Source organism: Hemitrygon akajei, unplaced genomic scaffold, assembly GCF_048418815.1.
Source record: "Hemitrygon akajei unplaced genomic scaffold, sHemAka1.3 Scf000124, whole genome shotgun sequence".
NCBI classification, from domain to species: Eukaryota; Metazoa; Chordata; class Chondrichthyes; order Myliobatiformes; family Dasyatidae; genus Hemitrygon; species Hemitrygon akajei.
Genome location: NW_027332010.1, coordinates 1635623 through 1653981, shown reverse-complemented (window position 1 = coordinate 1653981; position 18359 = coordinate 1635623). Strand labels below are relative to the sequence as shown.

Genomic DNA, 18359 nt, shown 5'->3' with positions numbered 1-18359 from the left:
CTGTGGCACCCCACTAGTCACCACCTGCCATTCCGAGAAACACCCATTCACCGCTACCCTTTGCTTTCTATCTGCCAACCAGTTTTCTATCCATGTCAATGTCTTCCCCCCGATGCCCTGAGCTTTGATTTTACCCACCAATCTCCTATGTGGGACCTTATCAAATGCCTTCTGAAAATCGAGGTACACTACATCCACTGGATCTCCCCCGTCTAACTTCCTGGTTACATCCTCGAAAAACTCCAACAGATTAGTCAAGCATGATTTACCCTTGGTAAATCCATGCTGGCTCGGCCCAATCCTATCACTGCTATCTAGATATGCCACTATTTCATCCTTACTAATGGACTCTAGCTTCTTTCCCACCACGGATGTCAGGCTGACAGGTCGATAGTTCTCTGTTTTCTCCCTCCCTCCTTTCTTAAAAAGTGGGATAACATTAGCCATTCTCCAATCCTCAGGAACTGATCCTGAATGTAAGGAACATTGGAAAATGATTACCAATGCATCCGCAATTTCCAGGGCCACCTCCTTTAGTACCCTAGGGTGCAGAACATCTGGACCTGGGGATTTGTCAGCCTTCAGTCCCATCAGTCTTCTCATCACCGTTTCCTTCCTAATGTCAATCTGTTTCATTTCCTCTGTCACCCTATGTCCTTGGCCCATCCAAACATCTGGGAGATTGCTTGTGTCTTCCTTAGTGAAAACAGATCTAAATTACTCATTAAATTCTTCTGCCATTTCTCTGTTTCCCATAACAATTTCACCCAATTCATTCTTCAAGGGCCCAACATTGTTTTTAACTATCATCTTTCTCTTCACATACCTAAAAAAGCTTTTGCTATCTTCCTTTATATTCCTGGCTAGCTTGCGTTCGTACCTCATTTTTTCTCCCCGTATTGTCTTTTTAGTTAAGTTCTGTTGTTCCTTAAAACCTTCCCAATCATCTGTCCTCCCACTCATCTTAGCTGTGTCATACTTCCTTTTTTTTAATGCTATGCAATCTCTGACTTCCTTTATCAACAACTGTGGCCCCTTTCCCCCCTTTGAATTCTTCCTTCTCTGGGGGATGAACTGATTTTGTACCTTGTGCATTATTCCCAAGAATAGCTGCCATTGCTGTTCTACTGTCTTTTCTGCTAGGCTATCTATCCAGTCAACTTTGGCCAGCTCCTCCCTCATGGCTCCATAGTTTCCCCAGTTCAACTGCAACACTGACACCTCCTATCTGCCCTTATCCTTCTCAAATTGCAGATAAAAACATCATATTATGATCACTACCTCCTAATGGCTCCCTCACTGCAAGATCGATTATCAAATCCTGTTCATTACATGACACTAAATCCAGAATAGTCTTGTCCCTGTTCGGCTCTCGTACAAGCTGTTCCAAGAATGCATCCTGTAGGCCAGGGGTGTCAAACTCATTTTAGGTCACGGGCCGGATTGAGCAAAATGCAGCTTCATGCGGGCCGGATCAGTCAGACGCGTGCGAACGCAGCTTTCGTTGCCTCCGTTTTTTCAGCCTGCTCTCATGTGTCTCAGTCTCTGCTATAACTACAAAGTGTTTCACTTTACAAATTCCGTTTCTTATGAAGAAGACTGCCGAATAAACACTAAAAACCCTGAAAACCTGGTACCTGAATAAACTCAGCATTAGCCATATCATACGCCATAGGCGCTTCGATTACTGGGGCCAGCTTTAATAGATAGATAGATAGATAGATAGATAGATAGATAGATACTTTATTCATCCCCATGGGGAAATTCAACATTTTTTCCAATGTCCCATACACTTGTTGTAGCAAAAACTCATTACATACAATACTTAACTCAGTAATAATATGATATGCATCTAAATCACTAACTCAAAAAGCAGTAATAATAGCTTTAAAAAAAAAGTTCTTAAGTCCTGGCAGTTGAATTGTAAAGCCTAATGGCATTGGGGAGTATTGACCTCTTCATCCTGTCTGAGGAGCATTGCATCGATAGTAACCTGTCGCTGAAACTGCTTCTCTGTCTCTGGATGGTGCTATGTAGAGGATGTTCAGGGTTTTCCATAATTGACCGTAGCCTACTCAGCGCCCTTCGCTCAGCTACCGATGTTAAACTCTCCAGTACTTTGCCCACGACAGAGCCCGCCTTCCTTACCAGCTTATTAAGACGTGAGGCGTCCCTCTTCTTAATGCTTCCTCCCCAACACGCCACCACAAAGAAGAGGGCGCTCTCAACAACTGACCTATAGAACATCTTCAGCATCTCACTGCAGACATTGAATGACGCCAACCTTCTAAGGAAGTACAGTCGACTCTGTGCCTTCCTGCACAAGGCATCTGTGTTGGCAGTCCAGTCTAGCTTCTCGTCTAACTGTACTCCCAGATACTTGTAGGTCTTAACCTGCTCTACACATTCTCCATTAATGATCACTGGCTCCATATGAGGCCTAGATCTCCTAAAGTCCACCACCATCTCCTTGGTCTTGGTGATATTGATACGCAGGTAGTTTGAGTTGCACCATATCACAAAGTCCTGTATCAGTTTCCTATACTCCTCCTCCTGTCCATTCCTGACACACCCCACTATGGCCGTGTCATCAGTGAACTTCTGCACATGGCAGGACTCTGAGTTATATTGGAAGTCTGATGTATACAGGGTGAACAGGACCGGAGAGAGTACGGTTCCCTGCGGCGCTCCTGTGCTGCTGACCACCGTGTCAGACCTACAGTCTCCCAACCGCACATACTGAGGTCTATCTGTCAATGTCAAGTAGTCCACTATTCAATCCACCATGTGAGAGTCTACTCCCATCTCCGTTAGTTTGTGCTTTAAGATCTTGGGCTGGATGGTGTTAAAGGCACTAGAGAAGTCAAGGAATGTAATCCTCACAGCACAACTGACCCCATCTAGGTGAGAGAGTGATTTGTGCAGCAAATACGTGATTAGATATTATCTCGCGGGCCAAAGATAATTCCACCTCGGGCCGGATTTGGCCCGCGGGCCTTGAGTTTGACATATATGCTGTAGGCACTCTACAAACTCCTTATACTGTGGTCCAGCACCAACCTGATTCTCCCAGTTCACCTGCATGTTGAAATCCCCCATAACTACTGCGACATTACCTTTGCCACATGGCAATGTTAACTCCCTATTCATCTTGCACCCAATATCCATGCTACTGTTTGGTGGCCTGTAGACAACACCCATTTGGGTCCTTTTGCACTTACTGTTCCTCAATTCTATCCACACAGACTCTACTTCTCCTGACCCTATGTCCCCCCTTGCAAAGGACTGAATCTCATTCCTCACCAACAGGGCCACCCCACCCCCTCTGCCCACATTTCTGTCCCTACGATAGCACGTATACCCTTGTACATTCATTTCCCAGGTCTGATCTCCCTGCAGCCACGTCTCTGTTATCCCAACAACATCATAGTTACCCATTCGCACCTGGGCTTCAAGCTCATCCGCCTTATTTCTGACACTTCGTGCATTCAGATATAGAATTTTTCGCCAATGTCTCCTCTCTCTGTTTGAATCACTGCCTTTTGTGCTTAACCCAGCTCCCCGAACTCCCATCGGGCTACCTTCCTAAATTTACTTATTCTTTCAACACATTTAACTCCATGTTCCGTCAGACCATCCCTCTGTACATGTGTCCTCCTTATCACTTGTTCCGCCTCACCTTTCTCCACTACACACTTAATATTCTGGAACCGTGTAGTCCCCACCTGTCCTTTATTCTTCCTCTCGCTATCCTCTCTCACATTCTGGATTCCCGCCCCCTGCAAATTTAGTTTAACCCACCCCCCCAAGAAGCACTAGCAAACTTCCCTGCAAGATTGTTAGTACCGCTCCAGTTCAGGTGTAAACCGTCCCTTCGGAACAGATCCCACCTTCCCTGGAACAAAGCCCAATTATCTAAAAACCTGAAGTCCTCCCTCCTGCACCATCCTCTCAGCCACGTATTAATCTGTATAATCTTTCTGTTCCTTGCCTCACTCGCAATCTCACTCACTCCTGAGATTGTTACCCTGGGGGTCCTGCTCTGCAGCTTCGCACCTAACTCCCTGAACTCCCTACGCAGGACCCCCTCACTCATCCTACCCACGTCATTGGTCCCTACATGGACCACAACATCTGGATCCTTGCCCTCCCTCTCGAGAATAACCTGCACCCGATCTGAGATGTCTCGTACCCCGGCACCAGGGAAGCAACATACCATCCGAGACTCCCGATTTCCCCACAAAATCTCCTATCCGCCCCCCTGACTATAGAATCCCCTATCACTACCGCTCTCTTCTCTTCCCTCCTCCCCCGCCTAGTCGCGGGTCCAACCTCAGTGCCAGAGACAGGACCACTGCAACTTGTTCCTGGTAGGTCATCCCCACCAACAGTATCCAAAACGGTATACTTATTTTTGATGGGAACGACCACAGGGGTGCTCTTCTCTCTCTGTCTGCTCCCCCTGCCTCTCTTGACTGTCACCCATTTGCCTACCTCCTGTCTTTTCGGTGTGACTACCTCTCGATAACTCTTATCTATCTCTGCCTCTGCCTCCCGAATGATCCGTAGTTCATCCAGCTCCTGCTCCAATTCCCTAACTCGGTCTGATAGGAGCTGCAGCTGGATGCACCTATTGTAGGTATGGTCATCAGGGACAACTGTGTTGACCCTGACCTCCCACATACTGCATACGGAGCACACCACTGCTCTAACCGTCTCCCCCATTACCTGATCCCAGATTAGTCAGAATAAATGAAAAGCAGGCTTCTTGCCGAAGTCCTCTTGTGTCGAAGCCCGCTGAGCCAAAGCCCAGCACTCTGCTCCTGCGCACTCCGCTGCCCGCTCCTGAAAGTGGGTCTTTTTAAAGCTTTTTAACGCCCATGGTTTTGCTGAATGTGTTCAGTGGAAATTCTGGCCCTTTCTATGTGTAGTGTGGGATCAAAAACACATTAAACAGACAACAGATAACAAAACGCGGCCATGGTCTGTCTAAGCCCGGCTACGAGCGGAGGAGGGTTGGCCGTATGGCCAGCAACCCCATCTCTTAAAAACCCAGTGCGACAAAAACGTCAGCGGAATCTTCAAAGACCTTATCCCTGCGGATGGAAGGACCTTCCCCTGGAAGATGATTGAAGTCCTGCGCTGAAAGGAGAAGCCATGTCCCCCCTGGGGTGGTTCACTACTACAATAACTGTGAGGCTTCCTCAGCCAACCCGGCCAATCCCTGTCCAGTGTAGAGGATCCCTGTAGTCCCAATGGTGTCCCTGTAGTCTGGAATGTGTCAGTCGGCAGCATTCCTGTACGACTGGGGATCCCAAACATTTTTTTATGACAAAGACCAATACCAGTAACCGTGGACCCCAGGTTGGGAACCGCTGCTCTCCGGACATCTCGATGTGATGGCAGGCCAACAAGTTTCGAGCGTCTTCCCCTGAGTTGATGATCTTCCAGCAGCACTCGCTGTCCGTTTTCCTGCGCGTCCTGGGAACAGCCCGAGGATCAGTGAGCCTTCTGTCACGCAGCTGCTGTGGCACAGGCCCTTGCATCTTTCTCCACAGATCTTCGCCAGCCCACAGTCCGCAAAGAGGCGAGTGACCGTCTCGTCTCCACTGCAGTAATCTCGGGGCAGCGCGCTGTGGGAGTGATCTCCGGGCATGCAGCAAGGATCAGACTGGGAGGGCCCCTCTCGTCTCCACGGCAGTAATCTCGGGGCAGCGCGCTGTTGGAGTGATCTCCGGGCATGCAGCAAGGATCAGACTGGGAGGGGTCCTCTCGTCTCCACTGCAGTAATCTCGGGGCAGCGCGCTGTGGGTGTGATCTCCGGGCATGCAGCAAGGATCAGACTGGGAGGGGCCCTCTCGTCTCCACTGCAGTAATCTCGGGGCAGCGCGCTGTCGGAGTGATCTCCGGGCATGAAGCAATGATCAGACTGGGAGGGGCCCTCTCGTCTCCACTGCAGTAATCTCTGGGCAGCGAGCTGTGGGAGTGATCTCCGGGCATGAAGCAAGGATCAGACTGGGAGGGGCCCTCTCGTCTCCACTGCAGTAATCTCGGGGCAGCGCGCTGTCGGAGTGATCTCCGGGCATGCAGCAAGTATCAGACTGGGAGGGCCCCTCTCGTCTCCAGTGCAGTAATCTCGGGGCAGCGCGCTGTGGGAGTGATCTCCGGGCATGCAGCAAGGATCAGACTGGGAGGGAGCCTCTCGTCTCCACTGCAGTAATCTCGGGGCAGCGCGCTGTGGGAGTGATCTCCGAGCATGCAGCAAGGATCAGACTGGGACGGCTCCTCACGCCGCCAGGGATCACAGACGACATATTTAGGGGCTCGGCGATGTTCGGAACGTTGCAGGGAAGTGGCGCTGAGGTCAAAGATCAGCCATGTTCTGAGTGAGGGGCAGAACAGCGCAACGGGCCGAATGACAACGCCTGCTCCTGTTTCTTATTTTCTAAATCACGAGTTGACCTTTGCGCCTTGTTCTCCCTTGGCCTTCAGCCTGTCGGATTGCACAGGGGAGCGGTGAGAGCTCCGGAGATCCATCAGCAGCCGCTGCGGTTATTTCATGTTCTTGTTATTTATCGCTTTTTTGCATTTGCACAGTTTGTTACCTTCAGCACTCTGGCTGATCTTTCACTGCCTGCTTCTGTTATGGTAACTACCGGGTATTCTATATTTTTTCTAAGTATGTCCGCAGGGAAATGCTTCTCGGGGTTGTATGTGGTGACTTATCTGGACTCTGATAATAAAAATTTTTTTGCAATTTGAGTTTCGGGAAACTTGCTTTAATTCTGAGACTGACATCTCCAGCTCCCAGCAGCAGCCCGTCCTCACACACGCACAGCCAATCTGCGATCACCGTTGGGAGATGGGTGCTCCCATTGGCTGAGGGGTGTCAGTGGGCGGGACGCTGAGCGCTCGGCCGGGCCGGGGTTTGGAACCGGGACCGAGTGAGGCCGGAGACCGGGAGCTGCGCCTCGGGTTCCGGCTGCACCACCGGCGGGTCGTGAATCCTTTCGAAGGCAGAGCTGAAGAGACCGGCGGAGATTCCGTGAGATGTTTCAGCTACACGGAGGGCGCCCGGCCTTTCCCCGCCGAGGATCGGGGCCTGTTGTCTGAGTTGTCTCCCAGACCCGTCCCTTCCTGCTGGGAGACGGGAGCTGCGCCTCGGGTTCCGGCTGCACCACCGGCGGGTCGTGAATCCTTTCGAAGGCAGAGCTGAAGAGACCGGCGGAGATTCCGTGAGATGTTTCAGCTACACGGAGGGCGCCCGGCCTTTCCCCGCCGAGGATCGGGGCCTGTTGTCTGAGTTGTCTCCCAGACCCGTCCCTTCCTGCTGGGAGACGGGAGCTGCCCCGCAGCGGCTGCCAATGGATCTCCGGAGCTCTCACCGCTCCCCTGTGCAATCCGAACAGCTGAAAACCAAGGGAGAACAAGGCGCAAAGGTAAACTCGTGCTTTAGAAAATAAGTAACAGGAGCATGTCTGGCCACTCGGCCCGTTGCGCCTGTTCTACCCTTTCCTCAGAATAGTCCTTTCTTTTTAAATCTTTTTATTGATATTAAACAAACATAAATGAAACATGAATACAAAGAGCTTGAGAGTACATAATTAATAGGTTAAGGTATAAATACAAATAGATGATAATAACCTCCCAAACTCATAGTGGTTACAAAAAATGGAGAAAATAAGAAACCCTCCTCCCCAAAAAAATGAAAAAAATCCTAACCGACATGGGCCATTGCATTATATCAATTATACACAGTAGCGTCAATAACTCCGCACCTCCATCCAAATAATGAAGGACAATAAAAGTAAGGTTCAGGAAAAGTCAGTTTAGCTTATATGAAAATGTTGAATAAATGGTCTCCAAGTTTCTTCATATTTAACTGAAGGGTCAAAGACAACACCTGTAATTTTTTCTAAACTCGAACAAGAAATAGTTTGAGAAAACCACTGAAATATAGTTGGAGGATTAATTTCTTTCCAGTTCAATAGGATAGATCTTCTAGCCATTAATGTAACAAATGCAATCATCCGCTTGGCTGAGGGGGGATAAATGACTATTATCCACCATTGGTAAACCGAAAATTGCAGTAATAGGATGCGGTTGCAATTTGATATTCAGAACTGTTGAAATAATACCAAAAATATTTTTCAAATAATTTTGCAAACGGGGGCAAGACCAGAACATGTGGGTCAATGAAGCGACTTCAGAATGACATCTGTCACTGGTTGGATTAACATAAGAATAAAATCGAGCGAGTTTATCCTTGGGCATGTGAGCCCTATGAACAACCTTAAATTGTATTAGGCATGTTTAGCACAAATAGAAGAAGAATTGACTAATTGTAAAATTTTCTCCCACTGCTCTGTGGGTATAAGACAGTGAAGTTCTTTTTCCCATTCCTTCTGAATTATTTCTGATTCTCCTGGCTGTATTTTCCTGATCATATGATAAATGATAGCTACTTAACCCTTCTGGCAAGGATTCAGAGCTAGATTTTTTTCTGTAATGTTCATTGGACATAATGTCAGAAAATACTAACATTCAAGAAATTTCTAACTTGCAAGTATCTAAAAAAAAGAGTTTTCGGCTGGATAGCTGTTCAAAGGACATAAAACTGTTATCTAAAAATAGATCACGAAAACATGTTATACCTTTTGTTTTCCATAACACAAAGGCTAGGTCCATAAAAGAGGGCTGGAAAAAGAAGTTAGATATAATAGGGCTTGATTATTCAAGCCAAAGAATTTACGAAATTGAAACCATATTCTTTATGTATGATTAACTATAGGATCAGTTATTTGTTTATTCAGTTTAGATAAAGCAAAAGGAAGTGAAGATCCTAAAATAGAAAACAATGAGAAGTCTTGTACAGATTTACACTCCAAATTTCCCCATTGTGGACAAGGTACTATGACCGATTCTTGTGTCCAAAATATTAAATATTGAATATTAACTGCCCAATAGTAAAATCTCAGGTTTGGCAAAGCGAAACCACCTTCCTTCTTAGGCTTCTGTAAATATTTTCTACTCAATCTAGGATTTTTATTCTGCCACACATACAAGGATATTTTGGAGTCAATAATATCAATAAAAGATTTAGTTATAAAAATTGGTAATGCTTGGAATAAATATAAAAAATTGGGTAATACTATCATCTTGGTAGTATTAATTCGACCAACCAATGACAGAGATAATGGGGACCACCTGCTAACAAGTTGCTTGATTCGTTCAATTAAAGGTAAAAAACTAACTTTAAATAAACCCTTATGTTTCTTGGTAATTTTAATACCGAAATAAGTAAAATGATCTGTGACAACTTTAAATGGTAAGTGTTTATAAATAGGAACTTGCATATTTAATGGAAATAATTCACTCTTATTAAAATTCAGTTTGTAGCCAGGAAAGCTACTAAACTGAGCAAGCAAGGATGAAATAGCAGGAATAGATCTCTCAGGGTCAGACATGTATAGTAACAAATTATCAGCATATAATGATAACATGTAAGTCCCTTACCCACGGGTAATACCAAAAATATTAGGTGATTCACGAATGGCAACGGCTAAAGGTTCCAAAGCAATGTCAAATAATAGAGGACTTAAAGGGCAGCCTTGCCTCGTACCACGGGACAACTGAAAAAAAAGGAGATCTTTGATTATTGGTCAGAACCGAAGGCAAAGGTTTATAATACATTAATTTAATCCATGATAAAAATTTCAAGCTAAAATTAAAATTCTGCAACGTATTAAATAAATATAGCCATTCAACTCTATCGAACGCTTTTTCAGCATCTAAGGAAATGACATTCTGGTATTTCAGATGAAGAAGTATAAATTGTATTAAGTAATTTTCTAATGTTAAAAGATGAATAACAGTTTTTAATAAATCCGTTCTGATCATCAGAGATAATTTGAGGTATACATTTTCTAATCTAGTGGCCAAAATTTTGGTAAAAATCTTAGAATCCGTATTCAGCAAGGATATTGGCCAATAGGATGCACATTCAGAGGGGTCTTTATCTTTTTTAAGAATTGAAGAAATGGAGGCATCATAAAAAGATTGTGGTTATTTAACTACAGTTAACGCATCTTTAAAAAGTTTACAAAGCCAAGGAGCGAGTATAGAAGAAAACGATTTTAAAAATTCAGCAGTATAACCGTCCGGACCAGGGGCTTTACCTGAATTCATTGAAAAAGGGAGTGGGTTCTCCTTTCCAGACCCTGCCCGGGGACATGCCACTCCTCAGGGTTATATATAGAACCTCTCGGGCAGGGACAGGGAGTGGGTTCCCCTTTCCAGACCCTGACCGGGTACTTGCCTGCACACCTCAGGATTATATATGGAACCTCTCGGACAGGGACAGGGAGTGGGTTCCCCTTTCCAGACCCTGCCCGGGGACTTGTGCTACTCCTCAGGGTTATATATGGAACCTCTCGGACAGGGACAGGGAGTGGGTTCCCCTTTCCAGTCCCTGCCCGGGGACGTGCCACTCCTCAGGGTTATATATGGAACCTCTCGGGCAGGGACAGGGAGTGGGTTCCCCTTTCCAGACCCTGCCCGGGGACTTGTGCTACTCCTCAGGGTTATATATGGAACATCTCGGGCAGGGACCGGGAGTGGGTTCCCCTTTCCCAGGCAGACGCCCGAAGGTGACCGGGAGCCACCAGAGGGGCTGATGTCACTGAGGAAAGGGAACCCATTTGAATGACAGCCCGACTGCATGCGGATTTTGGTGAATTTACCCGATAACTCCAGAAAAAAGGAGAATCCCTTGCGTACTTTAGAGCTCGTTTTAAGGATACGTGAGAGTCCAATGCCGGCAAACCCCTGGACAGATCAGTATGTCCAGCTGGCAGTGCAGACTTTTCTAAACTGTCTCAGACAAAAGCCTGCCCACTCCTTTAAGTTAACTAATCTCAATTCGCTGTGTCAGACCTGGCCCCGGGTGACATAAATTCTGATGAATATGGAGAACAAATGACTCTTTAAAGGGACTGGGGAAAAGCGAGAGTGTGCACAGAGAACCGGTAGTGAGGAGATGGAGTTTAGGTCCTGACGAAGAACCCAGAACGGGTGGCAGGATCGTGCGGACGGTGCAGATGAAGAGGACACTTGGCTAAGGACAGAGACGGGGTTTGTAGAAAGATAGGACATTGGGCCAGAGATTGTCGCACTGCAATCACAGACAAGAATAATAAGGGGCAGGAAGAGACCCCGGATCACAGTAATTCTCGACAGAGTAACATATGTACTCTCCACAATCCGTTTGGTCCCGAATAGGGCAGGCCAGAGGGGACGGATCACAGTAATACTCGACAGAGTAACACATTTACTCTCCACAATCTCTTTGGTCCCAGAGAGGGCAGGCCAGAGGGGACGGATCACAGTAATACTCGACAGAGTAGCACATTTACTCTCCACAATCCCTTTGGTCCCAGATAGGGCAGGCCAGAGGGGACGGATCACAGTAATAATTGACAGAGTACCACATTTACTCTCCACAATCCCTTTGGTCCCAGAGAGGGCAGGCCAGAGGGGACAGATCACAGTGATACTCGACAGAGTACCACATTTACTCTCCACAATCCCTTTGGTCCCGGATAGGGCAGGCCAGAGGGGACGGTGATACAGGCGGCTGTGATCAGGCTCACCACACAGGCAGTCTCTTTTCTCACTGCTGCAATCAGGTAGAAGGTACAAGAGCCTCAGGACTCGCCCCACCAGGGTTAGGAACAGTTACTACACCTCAACCATCAGGCTGTGGAACAACACAGGATAACTCACACATCTGCTGTCCATAGAGATGCTCCCACAACAAATCGTCGTACTGGGACTGTCACAAAATGAGTGAAATAAGAGGTGGTTTGACTGAGACAGATCATATTCCTGTCTCAGAATTAGAGAAATACAATCTCACAGGATATTTACAGCGGAAGGGCTGGAATGATGTTTCCCATAAGGTGTGGAACCAGCGCTCACAGACTCAAAATCCGAGGACAACTCAGCATGTCTGAGATGAGGAGAAATTTCCTCACCCAGAGTGCAGTGAATCATTGCAATTAACTCCGCAAGATTTCTAAATTGAATGGACATATCCTGGGGCTCAGCGGTGATGGGAAGTTGCAGGGAAGTGGTGCTGAGGTCAAAAGTCAAGCATGTTCTGAGTGAAGGGCAGAAGAGGTGCAAGGGGTCGAATGGCCACACCTTCTCTATTTCTTATTTTCTGAAACACGAGTTTACCTTTGCGCCTCACTGTTTCTTGTCCTGTCAGATTGAACAGGGAGCGCTGAGAGCACCGGACATCTATCGGCAGCCGCTGCGGTTATTTCATGTTCTCATTGTTTATTTGCATTGGCGAAGGTTGTTGACTTCTGCACTCTGGTTGATTTTTCAGTGATCCAGACATAGTTACCGTTCTGTAGCTTTGCTCTGTATGTTTGTAGGAGTTGTATGTGGCGACTTATATGTATTCTGTTAGTTTTTGGAATAGTCGCTTGGGGAATCTGAGGTGGAGGAGTATTTGGGGCTTATTTAAAATTATACATAGATATTATCCAAACAGTGTTTATTTGACAAGGGTTAATTCTGATATTGAAACTAACTGTTCTTTTTGTGGTTTATATCCAGAGAATTTATTTCATCTGTTTTGGGATTGTGAATGTGTTAAAACATTTTGGGTTGTTGTTTGTCAATTTATAGATCAATATATTAACGTGGATTTAACTTTTTGTTTTGAAAATGTCTTATTTGGTTTTCTAATAATACCAAATCTCATCGGGATCATTTCTTTATCATAAATATTTTGTTAATTTACAGCAAATTTTATATCCATAAATGCAATCACAGCAATAAGAAACCTTCATTTATATTTTTTACATCAGACTTCAAACTATATGTTTATACTCTGAAAATATCCCATAAACAGAAAGCTGTAAAGACTGTACAAATCTGTCAACGTTTTGGGTTATCTCTGTTTGTATTGTTTCGTACCCCGTAACTGGGTCACTTACCAGCAAAGATAGAGAGGTCCGTTGAAGTCTGATGATACTATTTTTAAACAGTATTTATTAGTAAAAAGACGCAAAAATAATATCAATGCAAATATACAGATACTATACGTCGTCAATACTAAATCTAAAGGTGCGGGTATAATAATAATCAATAAGAAATAAGCTGTATCGTTGTCTAGGGGATAATGAATTGTCCGATGGAAATATATAGTTCGTTCAGTTCATACAGGCTGCAGCCGTTGGGGAGAGAGAGATTTAGAGAAAAACTTGCCGATTCCTTTTATGATATCAATCCTTCGAGAGTCGTTGGGAGTTGAGTTCCCCGTTGTTAGCTAAAAACCGTTTTTCCGTGGCAAAGGCCACCGATTCCGGGGCAAATGGATACGGACGCACGTGGCCTTCCACCGGCTTTCGCTATTACGGGATCGCTAGCGTTTCTTCTGGTGCGTCTGAGGGGCTGTTCCCCCAGACCCTCTTTTTATCCTGACTCACAGGGTCGCAGATGTCGATCAGGTTGGGATGATGCCATCCCTCCACCAACCTCCCCCTCGGTTCATTGCCTGGGGGGGGGGGGGCTTCGATGCATCATGCAGGATGCAATACACAAGTCCGTCTCCAAGAGACAATAGCCGGTATCAATGGGTCCGCCTTTCGGAGGCCAGGACACATTTCAACCCTTTTGTGGATTCTGCATGTCCTTCTCTCATTTCCTGTGTCCCCTGAACTGACTTAATAGTGATCTTGCGATTCTCACAAAGGAGGGGGCTACCCCATACCCTTCGGCCCCTCAGACCTGTGGCACATTCGTAACAGTATATTTAAAGTTAATAGTTATATATCTGTTGCTGCTTTTGTGTGATTCCCTGGCTTTGTTAGCATATGTTTAGTGTGTCTGTTTTTGTTTGTGTTCAATAAAAATTAAAAAAATATTAAAAAATAAAAATAAAATTTACTTTGAACTTTGAGCATCGGGGAACTTGCTTTGATTCTGAGAGCAAACAGTGACTGACATCTCCAGCTCCCGGCAGCAGCCCGCCCTCGGATACACTCAAAGCCAATCAGAAAATACCACTGGGAGATTCTTGCCTCCATTGGCTGAGGGGTGTCAGTGGGCGGGACGCTGGGCGGACCGAAGTTGCGAATCGGGAACGAGTGGACCCGGTGAGAGACCCGAGATTGGGAGCAGCTCCCCGGGTAAAGGCTGCAACAGCGGCCAGAGTTTTGAACCCTTCCGAGGGCGGAGGTGAAGATTCGGGCGGAGATTCCGTGAGATGTTTCAGCCGCACAGAGGGAGCCCGGTCTTTCCCCGCCGTGGATCGGGGCCTGTTGTCTGGAGTTTACTCCTAGACCTGTCTCCTGCTGCTGGGATACGGGAGCTGGCCCGCAGCGGCTGCCGACGGAACTCCGGCGCAGTGAGCGCTCCCCTGTGCAAAAGGACAGGCTGAAGATCAAGGGAGAACCAGGCGCAAAGGTAAACTCGGACTTTAGAAAAAGGAAACTGGAGCAGGCCATTCGGCCCTTTGCCTCTGTTCCGCCTTTCTCTCAGAACATGCCTGATCTTTGACCTCAGCGCCACTTTCGCGCAACGTTCCCAGCATCGCAGAGCCCCAAAATTTGTCCTTCGAATTCAGAAACCTTGTAGAGTAAATTCCAAAGATTCGCTGCCCTCTGGATGAGGAAATTTCTCCTCATCTCAGTCGTGCTGAGGTGAACTCGGATTCTGTGACCCCGGTTCCTCACCACAGCCAAAGGAGACATCATTCCTGCCTCTACCCTGTCAACGCCCTGTGAGACTGTGTCTGTCTCAGTCAGACGGCCTTTTATTTCTCTAATTTTGAGACAGGCCCGGTCAGTATAATCTCTCCGAGGACACTATCTCACCTCCTAAATCAATCCGGGAAATCTCTTCATTCCCTTCATCCCACAGGCTGACTCCAGGACGGAGACCAGACCTGTGCACAGTGTTCCATGTACGCTCTCACCAGGACCCCATATACCTTCAGAGGAGATCTTTATTCTTGTATTCAAACCTTCCTTCCCATTCAATGCTCTTCATTTAATATCAAACTCAAACAGTGAACAGACACAACACAGCCTCAGCCATGAATTTAAAGGGCAGGTGTTGCAACAGTTTGAGCTTCATACCGGGGGCCACAGAGCAAGCCGGGTGTCACAAAGGGCGGAATGTGGGAGTGTTGTATGTCTGAGCCCAGCTGTGTGTGTTTGTGTATCAGAATCAGGTTTAATATCACCGGCATGTGTAGTGAAATTTGTCAGCAGTACATTGCAATATCTAGGAATAAAAACCACAAATTACAGTAAGTATTTATAAAATTATACTTAAAATGTATTGCAAAAAGAGAAGGCAAATCCTGAGGAAGTGTTTATCGGCTGAAATGTGGTGAAATTTGTTCCTTTCTGTCTGCAGTACATTGCAATATTTAGTCATAAACACTACAGACTACAGTTAGTATGTGTAAAATTATATTTAGAATGTAGTGCAAAAAGAGAAGGAAAATACTGAGGGGGTGTTCATGGGTTCTTTGTCTATTCAGAAATCTGACAGTGGGGAAGAAGCTGTTCCTGAACCAGTGAGTGTGTCTTCAGTGTCCTGTACATCCTCCTTGATGGTAGCAATGAGAAGAAGACATGTCCTGGGTGATGGGGATCCTTAATGATGGATGTAACCTTTTTGTGGCATCATCTTTTGAATGTGTCCTGGATGCTGTGGAGCCCAGTGCCCATGAAGGAGCTGGCTGAGTTTACAACTTTCTGCAGCATTTTCTGATCCTGTGCAGTGGCCTCTCCACACCAGGCAGTGATGCAACCAGTTCGAATGCTCTCCACAGTACATCTGTAGAAATTTGCAAGTGTCTTTAGTGACAGACCGATTCCCCTCAATCTCCGAATGAAATATAGCCGATGTTGTGCCTTCATTGTACCTGCATCAATATGTTGGGCCCAGGATAGTTCCTCAGAGATGTTGACAGGCAGGAAATGGAAACTGCTCACCCTTTTCACTTCTGATCCAACGATGAGGACTGGTGTGTGTTCCCTCGACTTCCCCTTTCTGAATCCACAATCAATTCCTTTGTCTTCATGATGCTGAGTGCAAGGTTGTTGCTGTGACACCACTCAACTTGCTGATCTATCTCACTCCTGTACTCCTCCTCGTCACCATCTGAAATTCCAGCAACAATAGTTGTGTCGTCGGCAAATTTATAGATGAGCCTAGCCACACAGACATGGGTGTAGAGAGAGTAGAGCAGTGGGCTGAGCATGCATCGTTGAGGTGTGCCAGTGTTGATTGTCAGCAAGGAGGAGATGTTATTTCTGATCCACACAGACTGGGGTCTCCTGGGGAGGGTCCAGTTGCAGAAGGAGGTACAGAGGCCCAGTTTTTGGAGCTTGTTGATTACAATTGAGGGTCTGATTGTGTTGAACGCTGAGCTATAATCAGCAGCCTGACTTGTGTATTGTTATTGTCCAGGGATGATCTAAGCCTGTGGGTGAACTGTGTTTGTAGACGTAATGAGAAGGAGCAGAGGGTAAAGATGGCAGATGAGGATGACTTTGTCCCCTTTCCCACAACCTCATCCCCCACAACCCCTCATTAGGACAGGGGATGAATTTGCAGGAACCCTTAAGCAACACAGGTCCTGATGAAGTGTTTCAGTCTGAACCGTCGACTGTTTTCTCTTTTCCATAGAAACTTCCCGGCTTGCTATTCCCCCAACAATTTGTGTGTGTTACTCTGCTTTAAATATACTCAATTATTTGGCCTCCACAGCTGCCTGTGGCAGATTCACTATCCTGTGGATAAAGGAATACCTCCTCATCTCTGTCCTAAATGGACATCCCTATAGTCGGAGGCTGTGCTTACCGTTCTCGACCCACCCACATCCTCCCAACATCAACTCTCTCCAAACAGGTGTCAGGGAGATCGGGCCGGGACCTTCACCAGGACCTGTGTAGCTTGGATTACCAGCATCTGCAGATTTTCTCTTGTTTGATTTTTAAAGCAGAAGTTAATAAGTAAACTTCTTGATTAGTCAGAGTCTCAAAAGTGTTGTGGAGGTGGATGGAGAATAGGGTTGAGGGGGATAATAAATCAGCCATTCTTCTAAACTCCAGTGAGTACAGGCCCAGAACTATCAAACACTCCTCATATGTTAACTCTTTCATTCCCGGAATCATTATTGTGAACTGCCTGGAGCCTCTCCAATGCCAGCACATCTTTCTGATATAAGGGACCCAAAACTGCTCACAATACTCCAAGTGTGGTCTGACCAATGCCTTATAAAACATCAGCATTACATCCTTGCTCTTGTACTCTAATCCTCTCGAAATGCATGCTCACATTGAGTTTGCCAATCTTACCAATGACACAAATTGCAAGGTAACCTTGAGGGAATCCTGCACAAGGACACCCAAGTCCCTTTGCTCTTCTGATTTTTGAATTCTATCTCTTTTCAAAAATGTCTATGCCTTTAATCCTTCTACCAAAGAGCATGCACGACTTCCCTACTCGATAATCCATCTATCACTTATTTGCCCATTTCCTGATCTGTCTCTGACCTTCCCCAGATTCCGAGCTTCTGCAGCACTACTTGCCCCTTCACCTATCTTCATATCGTCTGCAAGCTTGGCCACAAAGGCAACAATTCTGTCATCCAAATAATTCCTTGTCTATCTTGGCTCTGTGTTCCTCAAAGAATTCCAACAGATTTGTCAGGTAAGATTTCCCCTTAAGGGAAGGCATGCTGTCTTTGCCCTATTTTATCATGTGCCTCCATTTACCCAAAAGCTCGTTCTTAATACTGGACTCCAACATCTTCCCAAGCACACCACATCCAGACTAACTCACCTATAATTTTCTTTCCCCAGCTGCTCTGCCTTCTTAAAGAGTGAAGGGACCTTTGCAATTTCCAGTCATCTTGAATGATCTAGTGATTCTTGAAAGATCATCACTAATGTCCCCATATTTTCTTCAGCTAACTCTTTCCAAACACTGAGGTGTAGTCCATCTGGTCCAGGACCTTCAGATCTTCAATCGTCCCACACAGTTTCTCCTCAGTAACAGCAAAAACACTCATTTATGTCCCCTGACACTCTCACATTTCTGACATACAGGTAATATCATTCATTGTGAGAACTGATGCAAAATATTAATTAAGTACCTCTGCCATGGCTTTTGTCACATTTCTCCTCTCCGGTGTCATTTTCTAGGGGCCCAATATCCACTCTCGCCTCTCTTTTACTCTTTAAATTTTTGTGTCCTCTTCAGTATTGTTGGTAAGCTTTCCCTCGGATCTCATTTTCACTCCTTATGGCTTTGTAATTGTTTTC

The 18359-nt window shown here is 46.1% G+C and overlaps 1 protein-coding gene across 1 annotated transcript in view; it reads right to left on the bottom strand.

The window, feature by feature from the left end:
- Positions 1-17844, bottom strand: part of LOC140723672 (zinc-binding protein A33-like) — a 30624-nt gene extending 12780 nt beyond the window's left edge. Inside the window, exon 1 of the mRNA XM_073038238.1 lies at positions 17811-17844. Within this exon, the coding sequence (XP_072894339.1) occupies positions 17811-17844 (34 nt within the window). The remainder of the gene's footprint in view (positions 1-17810) is intronic.
- Positions 17845-18359: the final 515 nt, after the last annotated feature.